At 39.0% G+C, this 19,957-nt stretch overlaps 2 protein-coding genes across 3 annotated transcripts; one reads left to right on the top strand and one right to left on the bottom strand.

Annotated features, from left to right (window-relative positions):
* Positions 1–1,903: 1,903 nt before the first annotated feature.
* On the bottom strand, positions 1,904–14,694 carry LOC134661092 (uncharacterized). Of its 2 annotated transcripts, none has more exons than XM_063517019.1 (11): positions 14,362–14,694; positions 9,838–10,050; positions 9,179–9,472; positions 8,598–8,743; positions 7,474–7,569; positions 6,700–6,782; positions 6,324–6,519; positions 5,918–6,085; positions 5,736–5,857; positions 4,369–5,275; positions 1,904–2,673 (listed from the first exon to the last, which is right to left on the bottom strand). In XM_063517019.1, the coding sequence occupies exons 1-11, from the start codon at positions 14,375–14,377 to the stop codon at positions 2,302–2,304; spliced, it is 2,613 nt and encodes an 870-aa protein (XP_063373089.1). In that variant the 5' UTR covers positions 14,378–14,694; the 3' UTR covers positions 1,904–2,301. The 2 variants fall into 2 exon arrangements, with proteins under 2 accessions (XP_063373089.1, XP_063373090.1); XM_063517020.1 differs by having other exon boundaries at positions 5,736–5,845.
* A 2,091-nt stretch (positions 14,695–16,785) lies between these two features.
* On the top strand, positions 16,786–17,675 carry LOC134661879 (leucine-rich repeat-containing protein 57-like). The gene has a single exon (XM_063518105.1). The coding sequence runs from the start codon at positions 16,957–16,959 to the stop codon at positions 17,671–17,673; it is 717 nt and encodes a 238-aa protein (XP_063374175.1). The 5' UTR covers positions 16,786–16,956; the 3' UTR covers positions 17,674–17,675.
* Positions 17,676–19,957: the final 2,282 nt, after the last annotated feature.

Genomic DNA, 19,957 nt, shown 5'->3' with positions numbered 1-19,957 from the left:
ATTTGGTATCTAGATTGAGGGTATAAACAGGCGTGGCTCACTCCGCGATTTCGTCGCTTTGCTACAGGTAGCTAAAAGTACATCCGTTCCGGCCCCAATTTTGGGGAAAGCCATAAGCCGCGCGTGGCGCTGTCGCCACCTAGCGGCCATATCTGTGCTGATCGTAACAGACGCGTTTTGTTAGAGAGCGAGTCTTCTGTACTTAGTACTATTATTTATTCTGTGGTATAGGATAGTTTTGTCAATCATCAATACCATCATCATCATTCCACGAGCCTTTTTTACTGCGTGTTGAAAATAGGTACTATTACTTATTATGTGCCGATACTTCTATTTGTAACCCAGTGTTATCCTTTGTGGCAATATAATTTGGCTGAACCAGTTGTGGTAAGTATCATAATAAATAAAATAACCGTTATAGATTGGAATAATAATATATCACATTCCTTTATCTTACTGTACAACTAAATTAGGCTACAAACAAGCACTTAAATAATAGTACAATATGTAAATGAACCTACAAGGAGCTGTTGACATAATTAGTCACGTAATGGATCAACAATTAAATATCAGTTCATTCAAACAAAGAATTCATACCTACTAAAACATACATAAAAATAACCACAACACGGCTAAATAAAACAAACGTCTTCATTTCGATTCGTAATCTCGGTGGAAATTCGGGAATTGTAGTTTTCATAAAGCAAATGTATTATGTGATGTGATAAACGCGACAGTTTCTGTAGCGAATCGATATGTCAACTATTCCAATTTGATGTCCTGGCGGTCTAGCATGAGTTGCGTTCTCGCCGAGAACGCAACTGATGCTAGACCGCCAAGAAGTACCTATGTATAAGTAGGTTGATAATAAAATTAGTATGTGGCGGGATTGATTATAAGAATAACAATTGTTCTTGGAAATATTTAACCGGTTTGCTTTGGTTCTCTTTCCTTATAAGCTACAAATATTTTTTCACCTCAGCAGCTCGAACAAGGGTACTTTGATTTTTAAAAACAGTGAGCAAAATGCGATTTTGCTCACTGAGTGAGACAAAATGACATTCAAGTGACCTTATAGTCAAATGTCATTTCAACATGCGGGGTCTAATAAAAGTTCGAAATACTTGGGTTCTATTATCTCTGTCCCTTTCACACTGTTCGCAAAAAGAAACAGACAAAAAAAAGTCAAAACGACATTCAACAGTATATTCACGGTTTATAATAGACCCCCGAAAAACTTCAGACCGCATCGTTCCAAACCACGTACGAGTATGAATTCTTAATAATTAATAAATAAAAATAAAGTTTAAGATTTGATAAAAACTGATAAAATACTATATTTTAGGTATTTTATTGTACAATTAAAATAACGAACTCAAAAAATACACAGATCATCACGCAAAATTAATTATTTTACTTTTAAGAATTTCTACCATAGTTGACAAATAGTACGTATCCGCAATTCGGACCGTATCTTACAAAGATTTTTTTTACAAAAAAAAGTTGTCGATTGAAGTTTCAGTTAATGTTTGTTATTTCTATATTATTTTAATGGAATTTATTATTACGTTTTGTTTTTGTGTTCCATTGCGGTAATTAAACTTAATTGTTTGTATATCTTAAGAAAACATGAGTGCAGGTATTAAGTGATGAACAAGGATTACATTTTTCAAGTTGTGTAATAGGTATGTTCTCACTGCGCTGAGGTGAAAAATGTTGTGTACTACACGAGATCAAAGTTATTTACATCTCGTGCGCTTTTGAGTCCCTTACTACGCTCAAGATTCTAAATTAGATTATCTATTAGACGATCTATTATAGAATCTTTCGCTTGCACGGGACTCAAAATAAGCACTCGAAGAAATATCAAACTTTGATCTCTTGTTGTACAAATAACTATTAATAAGCATCTCTAGCATAGTATAACAATACATTTTACTAGCTGTGACGCATAATGTGAACAGCACCCGATATGCTAATTCATGTACATATAGTATTACAAACTATTACCGCGAGTCGATTGGGTGCGCTCGAGCACTGTTTACATCTAGAAACGGAAATGGCAAATGGAGAACTATTACACTTGTAATTTTGTTTCGCAAACCAACATGATTCATATATTCACGGCATCTCAGTCAGCTATAGTAGTGATGCAATTTAGAATATATTTATTACGCTAGTTCTCGATATTTGAAGTAATTTCTACATTATTTAGTCGTCACCAAATGGTTGGTGATCCATTTGCCTCTGAAGTTGGGCTCAGGTCGCCTTCCGTCGGCTCGCGTCGTCGCTGGAGCACGCCTACGAAGCGTCCCACTCGACGAGGTATGCGGGCGGCGCGGCGGCGGCCATCCTGCGCGCCAGCACGCGGAAGCGCTGGCCCGCGCGGAAGTACGACTGTACGCTGGACTTGAGCGCGGACAGCTCCTGCGCCTGCGTGTGCGCCGCGCCCGCCGCCTGCACCTTGTGCGGGCTCAGCTGCAGACTTTTGACACTATTATGCACAGCGTTGGTGTTTGTGCAGCGCCGTGCATTTTCATAGTAATTCTTTTCCTGCCGCTGTCTCAGTCTTCTTCCGTGAAACTTAACGCTAGCGTGCGCCGGCGGCGTCGGCTCGCCGCTCTCGTTCTGAACAGTCTTGGGATCGTCGGGCAGTGGGCATGACTTATTCATCTGGAATGCAAAAATAAAATAGGTACTTAGCTATGTGTATATCATCACACTGTGTACATTTTGTCTGTTATAATCTGATTAGCCTAGCCATCACCTTTAACGCGGAAGATTGACATAATAAGTGTAGTAACTCAATCAAATAAGGGGTTTCATCTCAGATTGAGAGATAATAAGCTGAAACTATACACCTTCATTATGGCGTTCTAAAGGGTATAGCCGGGTAAGCATGGCCAAACTGCGTATTTTTTTTATTTTTCTGAAAATTTTCATCTCAATTTTTTACAATTATTTTAAGAGATAATTCAATATATATTTTTTTCAGAAAGCGACCTTAATTATATATACAACATACACAAATTACAAAGAAATCGGATTAGTACTTTGGCTGTAATAAAATAAAAAATATTTTTATTTTTTTGCATTTTTTTTTAATCTGAAGCATTTGAGGCTTAATATTTGGTGAAAGCACTACATATACATAGGTTAATAATCCAGTAAAAGGAAATTGTTTTTTTCGCTAAGGGCAGTTTGGCCATGCTTACCCGGCTATACCCTTTGTCTTAAGTCGCAGAATATCTTGTATCTGAAATCTCGAAAATGCGCGTTTTCCCAGAGATAAAACCTAGCTAGATCGTTTTTTCGCCCCCAAAAACCCCCATATAGCAAATTTCATCGACATCGTTAGAGCCGTTCCCGAGATCCCCGAAATATATATATATATAAATAAATAAATAAACAAGAATTGCTCGTTTAAAGGTATAAGATATACGCTCAACCGTTTTTAACATAGAGGTCGAAGAAAGCCGCAACCGGTCAGCATACAGCCTGTACTTTACTTTTAACAGTGATCTACTACAACGATACGGTTCGTACAAACAAAGTCAGTCTTCATCAACAGGCCAACTCCACATCATCATAATATTTCATTATCACTGGCTTTTCATAAGTATGTATGTTTCAGATCAACCAGATACCAATAAGTGGTTAGTAAATTTAAAAACTTATAGCCTCGTAAGACCCAAGCCAATTTTTGCGCTTTTGAATTTGGAACTTTCTTTTATTTCTATAAGAGTTCATAACTCGAATTTAATTTGTACTTGTACAAGTACGCGGGGACTTACGAGGATAGATATGGTTGGTTACATTCTATCACTGCAAGTTAAATAAAAACTTGTAAAAAGGAGTCAAAGGTTCCGTCCCTCAAAAGAAAAAAAACGAAACCCTTATAGGATCACTTTGTTGTCCGTCCGTCCGTCTGTCGGTCAAGACCCTTTATCTCGGGAACGCGTGGTATCGACTTAAAATTAAAACCATATACTCAGGTCTACAGTCCTTTGAAGCTGTGAATAAATCAAATTTCTACGTTAACATAAAAAAAACTCGGGCGTTTATGCCGCAAAAAACGTATATTTCGAGACTCTCAAAGGAATCAAGATATATTTAGGTACTTCCCGTTGACCTAGAACTATGCAATTTGGCAAGTAATATCATCTGACGCTACAAGTACAGGGAAAAATCTGAAAACTATAAATATGTAAAACAAGCAATATGTAAATTTGTACGGAACCCTCGGTGGGCGAGTCTAACTCGCACTTGTTCGGTTTTTATGAATTGTAATTATTTAAGTTGGTGTCGTTGTTGGCCGACATTTAATTAACAAATCATGCCGCAACGAGTAAACATGGAGGGACTTACCTGACTTTGCAGATATTTCCTGGGCCGCCTGTATTTTCTACGCTTCACCTCCCCATTTGGACCTATAACTATATCTTTTTCGCTAAGCTTTCTTTTCAACGGCCTCCCTACAGGGCCCGTCATTGGATTCAACTGAACCGGCAGTGAAAACCGGGCATGGAAGTGGTTCTGTCTTCCGTTCTGTTTGTTGTGTGCATTCATAGAAGAGGTAAATGGCGTTTTGGAAGTGTTCTGCATCAGGAACGGGTTGTTTTTCCCCTGGAAGTCTTTCAGCGGCGGGATGATGGCGTCCAGCGTGCCCCTGCTCGAGGTCTCGTCGCCCGAGGACTCCATGTCGTGGTTGAAGTTGCTGTAGGGAGGCATCTTGTCCATGTGCTGCAGTGACATGATTTTGGAATGTTCGATTATGTTCTTAGTGGATAACTTGGACACTTCTAGGTTCATAGTTGCTATTCTGGTGTTATTAGAGTTTATTGTTACGTTAGAAACAGATTTGCTTTCATTGACTTCACTCATTATCTCTTTGGGTATTTTGTTTAACTTAACCGAGCAAGGAACTAGCGACGTGTTAAGCGATGGCACGGGAGGGTCGTCGCTAGCCGACTTGACTACGTCGTCATTATCCGCGGCTTCCACTTTCGGGAACTTGTCTGCGGATACTTCATCTTTGGCATCGGATTGTCTAGCTGTACTAACTGGAGACGGGGACGGTTCGTCGTTTTCAATCTGTTTGATTGATTCATAGGAACTTGTGGAATCGTTTTCAGAGTTTGAATTAGAATTAAGATTCTCGTGAAACCGCTTGCCCATCATCAGATTTAGCCAATGTCCGTCGACGGGCACGATCATTTGCTGGTGATTATTTTTATAGGAACTTTTCTCACTGTTACTGCTAGACGGTTGCGTGCTGAAACAGAACGAAGGATGTGAGTTGGAAGTATGGAGAAGCGAGTGTTGATTTGTTATAATCAGGGATGTTGCGGATGCAGATTTTTTGACATCCGCGGATGCGGATGTCAAGATTAGGTACTTAGAAAACGTCAAATATTACATTTTTAGTATTTTTTTATTTAAAAAAACGAAACGTTTAGTATTTGAGCAAGAATATAGGTGCGTTATACTTAATAAACAGTAACTTGGCCGACTTTTCTGGATCTAGACGATTTCGTTATAGGTAATGACGAAATTACCTAGCACTTACGCCGCCGCTAAGACGTTCCTGTACCGACTTGTTCGACATCCGCATCCGCATAAGCTCCGCATCGATTTTATGCGGATGCGGATGTTGAAAATAATGCGGAAGTTCCGCGGTTGCGGATGCGGATGTTCGCAACATCCCTGGTTATAATCATGGTGAGGGTCTCTACCTGTCGTCGGCGTGGGGCACGGGGGGCGAGGGCGGGGTCCGCGGGAGGAACCGGAGGCGCGGCGCGTACTCGTTCACTACGTCGTCAGACAAGGGCTCCCCTTTCTTGACCTGCAAACAGGCCTTAGCATTTAGTTGGTGACGTAGTGTGGAGGGTTTATCGCGCCAGTAGCGGGCACAGACCTGCTCGAGCGCAAACAGCTGGCAGGGCTGCGGCGGCGGCCGCCGGTCCCGCAAGCCCCAGATCGTGGCTCGCTTCTTCATCTCCCGCCCACACTTGAATTTCTTACGAGACGACGTTAACGCAGTTAGAATTTTCTCGCGCCGCTCGTTCACGGGTGTTCTCCACATCTGAAGCGGATACAAAATAATAAATATATATAGGTGAACCAGGATCTATTGAGGGTGCGCCATGTTGCGGAATTTCACTGGAACTAATTTTTTCATACTACACTGAATTGTCACCCTATACATGAGAATAACAGCGCCCTCTTGACAATTATCATATATTACTGGTCAGGCTATACTCCGGATGGGTCAATTATGTACTTATACAAATTTCATAGTTAGCGTATTCAAAGGAACATACTTTTTCCGGTAACTGCAACGCATGCCAGTTGTCCATGATGTAAGGCATGATGACAGTGTCCAGGTCGAAATAATTGGGAGCATTGTAGGCAGTAAGATTGTACAGAGCCAGGTGGGCCAAGTCCAACCAACAGAGCTCCAATCTCCGCAGGTACTCCACGCCTCCGTTGCAGTTAGCACAAGCGAATATGTAAAGTCTGAAAACGTACAGTTCATTTTAGATCTACATTATAACCAGTTCTGTAGTTTAATAACTCCACTGTCAAGCAGTTTGGACTGCAGACACATTTTTTACATTAACCCCTACCATTTCTTTGTAAATATGAAGATGATTCAAAAGTATATTTTATCCGATTTACACATCTTAGATAACTTACTTATCACCAGCGTATAATGGATACTGCAAACTCGAGACGCATCTTTGGTGAAACCAACGTGAACAGCGGCAACAAAACAACATCTGAAACGAGAGATCCGTATGGACAATTGTTTCTTTCATGACGCAAGCACACCTACGGATGCTCAGAAAAACTACTAGATACTTAATGGATAAAAAAAATGAAACATACCCCAGGCCTAAAATATCGTAAACAGAAAAACTATGGTCAGGTTAACAGGTTTGAATGATTCACGGTTAGTTTCACTAGACTTATATCGACAACCCGTGAACAAGATGCAAGCGTCGAAATATCGGGAGCTCAAAACAATACAAAAGGTAATCACGGTTCATATTCAGGTCGTTATAAGTGTATGATCAGGTTAACAAATGTGTTATGTTATGATATGATGTTATTCCCAAAAAAAAATAGACAGGCAGTCAAAGTTGATGTTTGATTGTATCTATACGACGATATACTAATAGTGTTGACAATTGCAAAGCTTTTAACTTGGAAATAACACAAAGATATTTGACTATAATATATTCATGGCTCCAACATATATTGTAATCAAAGTCACAATATGCTGCTTCCAAAGGGTGATTGATTGTATGGAGATAAGATACTTTTGTACACTAAAACCCGATTCATAAGACTTTGAAGTAGCCAAGCAATAAAACTGATTGTATAAAAATATACCTTCATGTACCAATGGAAAATGGCATGAAAGAACGAGTTTTACTGTATATATTTGCAAAATTTGTAATAAATCACCTGCGCAAGCCAGTCGCTTTTTTCCTCACAGTAGCAATGCACTTCACTCTGATCCTTGCCTGCTTCCGAAGCAGTCGACGAAGTTGTGGAAGCGGTCTGAAAGCATTTGAAAGTCAATAAACAACAATAAATTATACATGAAATTTTCGTGAATAAGGTATTTAGCTCTGGACGCGCCGGTACAGTTAGTTCCGGGAGTTCATTTACATACAACATTAATATAAACACATTCTACTGTCCAACGCAACGGATTTCAGCTCGAGTCATCAACCTGCGATATGGATATGTGATTGAAATACATCAAAACCACAACAGACGCCTGAGAGTTTAAGTGTAATTAAAACAATACAAGGGAGAACATTTCTTTTAAAAATATTATTGAGTCCATTTTTAGGATTCCGTACCCAAAGGGTAAAAACGGGACCCTGTTACCAAGACTCCACTGTCCCTCGGTCTGTCTGTCACCATGCTGTATCTCATGTACCGTGATAGCTAGACAGTTTAAATTTTCACAGATGATGTATTTCTGTTGCCGCTATAACAAATATAATCATCATCATCTGCCACGGCTTATGGGAGCCTGGGGTCCGCTTGCCAACTAATCCCAGGAATTGGCGTGGGCACTAGTTTTTACGAAATCGACTGCCATCTGACCTTCCAACCCAAAGGGTAAACTAGATCTTATTGGGATTAGCCCGGTTTCCTCACAATGTTTTAGTCCGGTTTCTTCACGATGTTTTAGTCCGGTTTCCTCACGATGTTTTAGTCCGGTTTCCTCACGATGTTTTAGTCCGGATTCCTCACGATGTTTTAAAACAACAAATACTAAAAAGTACGGTTTTTTTATTGTCTCATCAACTGTGGGTCTATTTGTAGTGCCGGGCTTCTGTCTCCTTAGGTAAGAGACATAAACACAATTTGTTAGAAATTGTGTTTTAATCTGCTTGTTCAATTGGAATTACGACAAAAAGACATTTTTCGTGAATTTCACTGAACTCAAAAAACCAAATCATTAGCATTGATCACTAATAAATTTATCACTGCCCGGAATATGATTGCAAATTGGACTGAAGACTTAGATATACATACAGACATCGTGGATTAAATCGTGGTTTTAAACATACATCACACGGTGGTGTCAGTTCTTGCTGCTGTCTCCGCTGTTGTCCTCCTTTAAATCTAAGCAAGTCGGAGCGCTTCAGAGCTCGGTTCTCGGCGGCGGCTACCCTGTATCTTTGGTCCACGCATCTCTTGCAGTGCCAAGACGCACCTGACGAACAGATATATATTATATCGACATATATGTAAATGGAAAATTGCAATTACATATACAGGCCTATTATTATGAGCCTTGATTAAGTATTTAATAACATTTTCATTATACTTCAGTTTAGTTTTTAGTTACTAAAAACTGAAAAAGCAACTGATATACATGTGTGCAAAAGGTTGAACTATGGTTTAATTAGTACCGTGAATGTTATTAATTGGTTTAAAATATATGTTTAATCTTGGTAAGGAAAATGTCTACTATGAGCATTTCTATTTAAACATTTCTAAATCTCTCCTCAGAAAAAACGTCGAGCAAATCTATGCATATGTGGAGAAAGCTTACAATAGATTTTCTCCCTTGGTAAATAATATATATTTTCATATCTACTTTCCTTTTTCTTTAAGAAATAGTGATGCAATGATATGTAGGTGTTACCATTAATCCAAGCGTCAACCGGCGGCGTGTGGCACTTGGCATGGTAGCCCCGGCCGCACATGTCGCACGCTATGATTGCGTTGGCGGCGGGGGTGGCGGCCGGGCCCTCGCGCCGCTTGCAGACCACGCACATTATGCGCCCGTCGTCCGCCGGCGGCGCGCTCAGCAGCTTGAGCGACGACACCGGCGCCCACGCGCGCGTGTTGTCCCCGAACTTGACCAGGCACCGCGCCACCCCCGTTCCCACTTCGCACGAGTCATTGTCGTTGCTTGTGCTGAGCTCCACAATAGTACCTGGACGAACGTACCAAATTATTATTACTGACAACGCAGGTTTTGCTGGCAATTTCGGCAGATACGTAAGCAAATTTACAGAATGTAATGTAGAGACAACTCGTTTCCGTCATCTAACAAAAGCACACCGCTTACGCAATTACGCAACATACGAAGTAGCCGTAAAATATTTTGAGCTATTCTCCGCGACCCCAGCTTTAATCACGCGGCGAAACAGGCTTTTCCTTATTGTTGTAATTGAAATCCCAGAGACCCTCTTTCCAGATTGATTTTTAGCTCCATCCTGTCTTTTGGTGCTCTCCAACTATGTGGCATTGATATCACTTGTTTAATATTTCGAAAATATTAAAATGATCTTGACATACCCAAATAATATCTTCCGTCTTTATTCGGCACAAGGACGTCATCTCCACAATGGAAAGGGTTGGCATTACTTTTCTCCGTGTTGGTGGTAGAGTCTGGCATGGCATCCTGGGTTTCTTCTTCTTTTTTCTCATTCTTTTTGTTAGTACATGGCGAAATTGTCTTGTCAAAATCGCTCAGGAGTGCGTCGATCAGTGACAGTTGTGTTGAGACCTCTACAAGTATAAGAAAAATCAAATGCCATTAAGAAATTGTAGCTTCTAGAGTTAGACCAAGATAACTCTGCAACGATATTGATTGCACATGCAGTGCAAGTGTCAAACTTCTATGAAATTATGACGTATAAATAACACTTGCACTGCGTGTGCTATCAAAACCGTTGCAGACTTATCTTGGTCTAACTCTATAACTCTTTTATGGTTGGAATCTCAAAGTCTTTAACAATTAGTCATACTCTGCAGGTTGAATGTGTATGTGACAATGAACAATACAACGGGATCTACATTGAAATTGCAAAATATTATTATTTTACAAGGAAGTTGTTTCTTTGGGAAGTACTAGGATTACAGAACCACACAACAAAATAGGTAGCTGATGCAAGGATGTTAGGGCAGGTCACATTATGAAAGATAATGTTTTTTTTTTCATAAAGACAGACATTCAGGGCCGGATTAACCCTAAGTCAGAGTAGGCAACTGCCTATGGGCCCCGCCTCGGCTAGGAGGCCCCGGCGGCCCCGCGCGCGCCAAAAACAATATTTGTTTCATATCTCCAAAATTCATAAATATTGTTTTTATTGTACCTAAATATCAGTGGCGGCGCGTCAAACATATCCATAGGCAAGCCGGGGCTAATTTGACTTACAAATTTCCTTTACAACTCTGCTCAAAAGTCCAAAAACAGGCAAGCCGGTGGGAATCGGCTTTTATGGACGCGCCGCCACTGCTAAATATTTATACCTACTTAATGTCCAATATCACTTTCTCAGATACACAATAATTTGATGATTATGTAAATTATGTTATTTTATAGATTTAAAGTCTGTATTAATATCGAACTCGATTTTCAGGCTCCTGAGGGGTTTAATACCTCATCTCCGAGTAACTCTTGCTTACGACATATTATTGTCGAGTAACATTTGACGATTGGTTCATGTCAGAGCGCTGCTTTCTTACAGTTCGACCTTCGGCGTCGCTTTTTAACAAATATAAACATTGATTTCAGAAGCTTGGCCTTTTGCCTCGCATGAAAGCTCACCTCGCTGGTTATAAGTACGCTTCGGGGTTGTTAAGTAATGTGGAGATTGCTGAGCTCGACCTTCAGCCTCACTTTTTACCTCCATTTTTGGTTTGTCTTCCAAATCTCCTCTTCTTCAGCTTAGCCTTTGGCCTTGCTGCGCTAAGCTCGGCCTGCGGTCTCGCTTTTTAATACAATGGACATTGGTTGGCGTCTGTGCTCTAGCTATGAAAGCTATGCTATGAAAGCTCGGCTCACTGGGGAACTTCGGATTTTTAGGCCCGGCCCGGCCTTTTTAACACGCTTTCACAATTTTGTAACAAAAAAATTCGCGCTCCCTGCGCTCGCGTTTTTATGCTGCTTTTCTGGTTGACCCTGTACCTACATGCTAACTTGACTGGTGAACGAATAGTAATTTAAACCTATGGAATATCTTTATTATTACGTTAATTTTAAATATGTGGCTCGGCGTATGGTATTATGTTAGGCCAATCGCTGTTCAGCTTCGCACAATATTTAACTACCTATTGAGAAAAAAAGGGCTCTCCCCACACTTGAAGCAAAAAGGAATCGGCAAAAACTGATAGAAAAAAGCTTTATATGTCCATGCAATAAGAGCGAAAAATACATCGCTTGGCATGTTCGGATCGGCTCAATCGACACCTGAAGGTTGAAATTAAGACCACAAACTTACTTCCCTGAACTGAAAAATGAACATTATGTATGCAGAATTGACTGTAAGGGCCTAAGGGGGCCCCGTGCATTGCACTGCCTAGGGGCCCCGACATGCTTAATCTGGCCCTGCAGACATTACCTCCAGCCCTCAATATGTATAGTTTCAAGGACCACGGCTATAGCAGGTATAACAATTAAGACCACAAGTCAGTTCAGCTCAATCGTGGTATGTTCCAAACTAATGAGTTTATTTTTTGACTTCACTAAATTAGTTAAGGAAAAAGTTCACTGGTAATTTGCTAAACAGCTTTTTGTCCTACCAAAGAAAAATTTAGCAAAATACCCTGTGGCTTATTATATGAGTACCAAACCCCATTATTAATGATGCAAATGGGTTGGCAAAACTATCTGCCATAGGGAGCCCTAACTTCACCGGTGCCCAACATTGCCAAAGTGAAATATTAAAATAATAATATTACCAAAAAATAGATGTCCATTGAATTCACAATAAATAAAAAAATTAATACTTAAACTTATTTCAAATCCTCTAGACATCTTGATTTACTAAATGGTCATGATACAGTGACATCTGAAAATATTGATATGGACAAAGTGTCAAAAATAAGGTTGTGTATACATACTTTCGGCACTTCTTCCGATGGCCATTAATTAACCGCAACATTGATAACAGGGTTTGGTGAGTAACTATCCGTGACAAAGATTTCTACTTACTTGTTGTGATATCCATGGAGAAAGCATATGCAAAAAAATTGTTTTAGTATTGATAGTCTCTAATACTGTATGCATGTATTTGTATTTGTAAAAAATTATGAAATATGTGGTATGTGATTCTAAATTTAATATAATATTAGGGTTGTTCAAAGGTTTCTCGTTTGCCCAGCCCCGAGGCTATTATATGCCATTAAAATATGGATGATATTGTAAAACATGCAGCATTGTCAATGTGCTGAGGGGAAATTATTGTAGAAAGTTTTACTGTCATCATGTATACTACACTATTGATTGATTACAAGGTAATTAAGATACAGAATATAATATAATTAATTAAGAATCTATAAAGGTTTGGATTTTCGTTGTCCTAGCATAGGATATTGTTGTAAGGGACTAAACTAAACCCAATGTTTTATAAATAATTATGATATTGTTAAAACGAAACTACCTAAAATGTCATTCTCTGGAACTTGCTAACTATGTAAACAAACCACCATATTAAAATTATGTCAATTTACTAGTGACTTTTGTTTACATAGTCAGCAAGTTCCATAGAATGACACTTTACCTATTAAATTCAATTATTATTAATAGATAAATAAATGTGTAATTTATTACACGAAAATTCTTTACCTTGCACCAATACACCAATATAAGTTGTTCGAGGGATCAGCGTAAAATATATTTCATTAAAAGTACTGATACACCTCAGTGACATTACAGTATAGGTTACTAGAGTAGCTAGTTATATGGTAAATATATTATATTACAGTTATTTTATTTTTGAATTTTGGCCCACCAACCTGATGTTTCAATAGTAGTAGTAATAGTAGTCAATAGTTTCAAGTTTACTGCAAACTCAATGAGACCCTATTTTTAAATGAATCTCCCATTTAACTCTACAAAATAAGGAAACTGATGATAGGAAATATGTGAGGCACATTATACACAAATTTTCCTTGTACTAATTAAATTTAGTAATGTGTATAAAAATATATTATGGGCTAAATTAAGAATATTTTATGACCTGCCTCAGGCCACCGGTCAGTGGTAAAATGTCATTCAATAGAACATGCTAACTATGTAAACAAACTGCCATACTAAAATTGACACTGAATGTCGAATTTAGTAGTAACTTTTGTTTACATAGTTCGCAAGTTCTATTGAATGACACTTTAGTACTTTGGTCCATTGGTAGTAGTTAGAATCAGAGCCAAATTTTCCCTTTCCTAGACAAATAGGTACAAGATTTTTGACAGCAGAAATATTATGCTCATACTAATATTTCCCAGCGTACCCTGCATGAGATAGCAATGCAAATCAGTGTAATAGTAAAATTTTCAGCAAGTTAAATAAAAGTTTTACAAGGATAACATGTATCTACATGTCACTTTTGACAAGCAAAAATTTGGAAATGAGTTTAATATGATCTCAGTGTCCATAGATTCAGATCCTTTATTTGAAAAGAAAAAAAGTGTCTCATTGCCACTTTTATCTTGGAGGTAAGTTTCCTACCTGTGATCTCTTTGATAGTATGGAAGATGTCAAGTTATAAAAAAAATGCTTTGTTGTCCGCCGTAATGTATACATATACAAACAATGCATTTTTTTGAAAATTCGTTTAATGGGAATGTAAAAAGATTTTCTGTTCAAAATTTTGCTTGTTGTAATGTGAACCACGCGCGCCAGGATTGGGATCGTCGTTGCTTAAGGTATGTCCGCGGTATAATTATAACATATTAGAATAGCGCCAATTTGTAGAAGAGACCAAAGTAGTTATAAGATATCCAGGAACAGTTGGGCGAACGAGTCCTTTACACAGAATCTAGAATTAGAATCTAATGATTGGCTGAATGTTTTGATGTTAAAACAGAGGAACTCACCTGCGTTGATGTCCATTTCAATCACTAATTTACGTCAAGCAAAACCCGTTATCCAAAACTTTATTTCTCAAATATATGAACAAACATGAAAAGCATTGGCGCTGTTGCGGCCATTATTAAAGTCAAACGTTTCACCGATTTCCCGCGGTAACGAATTTCATCTAAATTATGCTATGAAAACTTAACTGAAAATATATTTGTTTAGTAGATAACACACACTTTACTATTTCATCACTTAATCATACATGTTAAAGTATTTTAAAATGCATAAAAATGTATAAAATAACCCTCCAATTTCTTAATGTTCAGTCCATAATCCATAGACAATTTGGTTGGCTCCGCATACCACACTACACTAGGCATTCGTCAGAGACAAATAAATAGGGTTGCCAGATTATTTCACACAGTTCCGTTCGTATAGTTGGTCATACCAATTTGTCAGTCAGAATCAGGAAAACTATACTCATCCTTTTCTTTTGGGTGCTAGTATTAGTGTACTACAAAGACAGTATGATTCTCTTTATGTTCGAAATGAGACAGTCCTTTGACAAACTAAAGGCCCCAGTACACAATGGGCCATCGCCGGCCACTCCAAGGGACGCATTTATGCGTTAGAGGGAGCAAGTAATATTGCTATCTCATTCTACTACATGGCTGCGTCCCGTGGAGTGGCCGGCGATGGCCCATTGTGTACTGGGGCCTTTATAATTTGTTGAGCCCCATCTCTAGCTGATTTAGACTCTCGCGTGAGCCACGAGACGCGAGTCCACCGCTTACATTCGCGTTCGGCTTGTCATTCGGTTATAAACCTTATGCCGTGCCGTTAGTGTTTAAATTATATTAGCTCGACGAGCTTGCGAGCCACGAGACGAGCCGCGAGCCCACCGCTTACACTCGCGTCTCGTGGCGCGGCTCGCGGCTCGTCTCGTGGCTCGCGCGAGAGTTTAAACCGGCTAATCCACACTCTTGCGCGAAGCCACGAACGCGAGTGTGGAGGAGGCTTTGGGGATCAACTAAAGGCCAGTCTAGATTTGGACTAGATGGGACAATTTTTTGCCAATCTGATTAAATTGTCCAACCAAATCGATAGTGTATAAGGTGGTCGGCGTATGTGCCTTAAGGACGCAGCTATAAGTTAGAGCGAGAAAGATATATTTTGACCGCACCAAGGTTGCGGTGCGGTAGTGTGTTAGGGCTATTACGATCGTGACCGACGTCAGCACCGACATCGCGCCCAAAGTCCCCTCCACATGCGCGAAGCTGCGAACGCGAGTGTGGGGTCGAGAAGGTCCTTGGATTATGGTTGGCAACAAATAAATTCGACCAATCATAGAGTCGCATTGCGTATGTTTTGTCCCCTTCGGACGCACGCGTATAGCATATCTATTATTTCCTATCATCTATGATTCAGGGCCCCCACAATCGTGCGCGAATCGCGGTGCGATTCACGAACATAGTGTGCAGGGGGCTCAAGTATGAATCTACGTGGTTCCAATAAGGGCCCTCCACACTCGTGCGCGAATCGCGGTGCGAAGCCGCGAACGCGAGTGTGGCGTCGATTTCGCAGATTGTTCACGCCTTCGCGCATTGTTCCCCATTTTTTGTCGGTTTTTCGGCCCGCGTCAAAGGAGGCGCGAAGCGCGAATTAGCAAGACTTCACATTACTCACTATTTTGGCTCATCAGTTGCAAGATTAATAATAATTATATTATATAAAGCGTCTATAATTTACGGTTTTACAACAAAACAAAATGGAAAAATAGCCACAGCAAGTATGATGCCGTAGATATTTGACAGTTAAACTCGATCAGCTGATGCTTTTCCGCCATCTTGGCGCGAACCAAACTGCGAATTCACCGTGTAGTGTGCGAGTGTGGAGTCATAATTCAACGTCGCGATATGTTCGCTCTGCGAAGTCGCGCCGCGATTCACGCGCATAGTCTGAGGGCCTACCGCGAACCACGTTCGACGTGTTGCCTCTCTGTCGCACTCGTGAATTCGTACGTAAGTGTGACAGGAAGGCAACACGTCGAACGTGGTTCGCGGTAGGCCATCTGGAGGGGGCTATAAAATAAAATAGGCTTGCCCAAAGCGGTACGAGGGTCTGCCGCGAACCACGTTCGACGTGTTGCCTCCCTGTCACACTTACGTACGAATTTACAAGTGCGACAGAGATGCAACACGTCGAACGTGGTTCGCGGTAGGCCATCTGTTGTGTACGGACTTAACGGACCGGACTTCTGTACGGATATGATGGTCGTTCTTGTCTACGTGACAGCGTGATAAAACGGTGTCCGTCACTTTCTTTCCCACGGTGTTAAACAGTGACAGTTATTTTATCACGTGGATAAAGATGGATAAAGCTATCCATAATAGGCTGGCTGATGGACTGTGGGACTGACAGTGACAGTTACCGTTATCATTGTTATCTCAGACTCAGACGTCATTCTAGGAGCACGAAAAAAAGTAAAAACGTTTTGTATTCATACTTTTCTAATACTTATTGGGACCTCCAGTTATTCTAAATTATAAATTAGTGAAAGTAGTTATAAGTGTATACATACAATATCAAATGCATTAACAAAACTATATACTATGGGGAACTCCGGCTTGAAGCAACATTACGATATTGCATCCAAAACGGGTGTTTTGCAAATATCGGACCATAAATTAAAAGATATACCGGTAGAAGTACTCGGTTTGAGTGATATTTTGAGGAACTTAGATTTATCAAAAAATAAGTTGGTACATTTGCCTGATGATATAAGCAAGCTGAAGAATTTAAAACAACTCAATGTTGAGTCCAACCGATTAGAAACATTGCCTAACTCGATAGCGAATTTGAAAAAAATAGAGTTATTCAACGCTTCTAACAATGTGTTATCGGAATTGCCATCCTCCTTCTCGAACTTAAGTAACTTGAAGCAAATCTACCTGAACAATAACAATATCAAGCAGTTTCCAACACAACTGCTGGGGCTGAAGAATTTGGATGTCGTCGAGCTATCTCACAATAAGATTACAGGGATACCTAGTGGCATGTCTCAATTATATGCAGCTGAACTGAACTTGAGTCAAAATGAGATTTCTTTCATCAGTGAAGATCTCCACCAGGCACCAAGGTTAAAAATCTTGAGATTAGAAGAGAATTGCTTGAGCCTTGATGCAATCAGGCCAAGTTTGCTGCGGGACTCCAAGATCCACACTGTAAACTTAGACGGCAACCTTTTTGAGTCTAAGCAGCTGGCTTCTATGGAAGGTTACAATGAATACATCGAAAGATATACTGCGATGAAGAAAAAAATGTTTTGAATATTGTATTCAGGTAGTATGTTCGATTCTTTGATGTTAGTTTTGCTAAAAAGCACAGATTTTATAATTTTTCACTATACACAACCTGAATTCAATGACATTGATTATTGTTGTCACTCCCCAGATTATTTAGTGTCTTTTGACACTTAGTTCTAATTAGAATTATGTAATAGTACTTGTACCTATTATGGGGAAAATTTTGTTGTAATTAGTACCATAGTGCACAAACATAAAGTCTTTTTTCCAACCAAATTTTTGCAGTAATTAGTACTAGTGTGAACTAGGTTATCTAATTATAATATATCTATGTCTGGTACAAGTTTTTGTTGCTAAAAGCTGATATAAAAATAAAATAGAGCATTTTCTACTCACTCTAATTTCTTTGTATGGTGGCGCGGCGGCGGCTAGGTTCAAGTGACTCTCAACATTATTAAGTCATATTTATCACTATGTAACAGTGATCTATGTACACTTGTAATTAATTATAGAGTAATTTATTTATTGTATTAAATGTCATGTTTCAAGTGGAGACTGGTTTTTTGAGTGCATTAAGTATGATAATATATTTTCAGTTCTTTGTTTTGTGTAAGCAGCTGTTTGGGATTCCAAGTTACATACTAGGTACACTCTTTTTTTTTAAAGTTTGCTGATCCCTGGTCTAGGATACACACAGTTTTTGCTTAGAAATGTATGAATAAATATCTATACAGTGTGGAAAGATAAGTCGGGCCCTGGAGGGAAACTACCTTAAATCCTTAAGCTGGCTCATTTTACTTAAAGGACACATTCCTTTATTTTTAAAAAGAAACAACACTGCATTCAAAGATTTTCTAAAACTCGTTTGCCTCGCCCGGGACTCGAACCGACTAAAAATTCCAAAAAATAAAAACTCGCAATTTTATTCTACTAGTCGATACAGTTAATGTTAATGATAACATTTCTCCAAGAAACATTAGGTCTTAAACTCGTCTGTCGTACAAAATATTCATAAAATGTAATATTTAGTACTCAAGATTTTTTTAGACAAGCCAAATTGAAGAAAAAGAAGAAAAATACTTTGAATGCAGTTTTGAATCTTTTTAAAAATAAAGGAATGTCTCCTTTAAGTAAAATGAGCCAGCTTAAGGATTTAAGGTAGTTTCCCTCCAGGGCCCGACTTAACTTTCCACACTGTATATATTATTTGTTGAGTCTGGCAAAGACAAAGTAAAAGATAGGTAAAGTCACAGAATAAATAATAGTACTAAGTACAGAAGACTCACTCTCTAACAAAACGCGTCTGTCTGTTACGGACAGCACAGATATGGCCGCTAGGTGGCGACAGCGCCACGCGCGGCTTATGACTTTCCTCAAAATTGGGGCTGAACGGATGTACTTTTAGCTACCTGTAGCAAAGCCACGAAATCGCGGAGTGAGGCACGTCTAGTAAAGTGCCAATAGTGTCTGCCATCATGGAATACTTTACATCTTACTTATAAGTATTGTTTAAGATTTGTTTATTTTAGTTTTAATTTTAACGTTTTTTCTTTTTAAAACGTTTTTTAAATTTTTCTTTTTTTCTCCATTTTGTTTGTTATTAATAAATAATTTATATAAGAGAGACGATTTTATAGTTACTTTCAGCTCCTTAAAATATGTCACAAAACAGTTTCTGAAAAAACGGTAAGCATTTTTCTTAGTTCTTTAATTTATAAAATTGCCATAAGCATTCATATAAGTTGGCCTTTGATTTGACACATTTTATACGACGGCAGAAATTGATGACCTAATACGACAATACCTTTTATACCAAACTTAATGCTAAATCAAATAAATAGTGTGTTGCAACCGACTAATCTTTTTTCCTTGAATAACGCCCATACAGCATTAAAGTTTTTTTCTACTCCCGTACTTTTATTTGTCATTTAAAGGGTCGTGCACACACCTTTAAAACCCTACCTTATAGTTGTCAAGACAAGTCAACCTTATTTTAAATGTGTAGGTATAAAATACTATTATGCAACCGTTGTTTAAGAGAGGTCAAAAAAGGCGAGTGGCGTGAGTAACAATTTGAGGCGAAGCCGAAAATTGTTAATAAAGACGCCACGACTATTTTTTGACTCAGTTAAACAACGTTGCATACATTACTTTTTCTACGACCAAGCACTTACTTTGAAATAAAATTGCAAATTTAACAATATTTTTAATTCAAGAAGTAGCAAAAATGGAGGGTAAGGGCGGGAAAAGAATGAATGAATTAATGGATTAAAAAAAAAAACATGTCTATGGTTTACTTATTTGTCAG

Source organism: Cydia amplana, chromosome Z, assembly GCF_948474715.1.
Source record: "Cydia amplana chromosome Z, ilCydAmpl1.1, whole genome shotgun sequence".
Taxonomy (NCBI): Eukaryota; Metazoa; Arthropoda; class Insecta; order Lepidoptera; family Tortricidae; genus Cydia; species Cydia amplana.
This window is presented reverse-complemented; position numbering and strand designations above follow the sequence as displayed.

Excerpts from the sequence above, each read along its gene's own strand:
- LOC134661092 (XM_063517019.1), bottom strand. Across the intron at positions 5,858-5,917 it reads AGCTGTTTGCGCTCGAGCAG|GCCTGTTTGCAGGTCAAGAA; the intron begins GTCTGTGCCCGC and ends CTAAATGCTAAG. Across the intron at positions 5,276-5,735 it reads GTGCCCCACGCCGACGACAG|CACGCAACCGTCTAGCAGTA; the intron begins GTAGAGACCCTC and ends GTTCTGTTTCAG.
- LOC134661879 (XM_063518105.1), top strand. The coding sequence starts at position 16,957 with ATGGGGAACTCCGGCTTGAAGCAACATTACGATATTGCATCCAAAACG.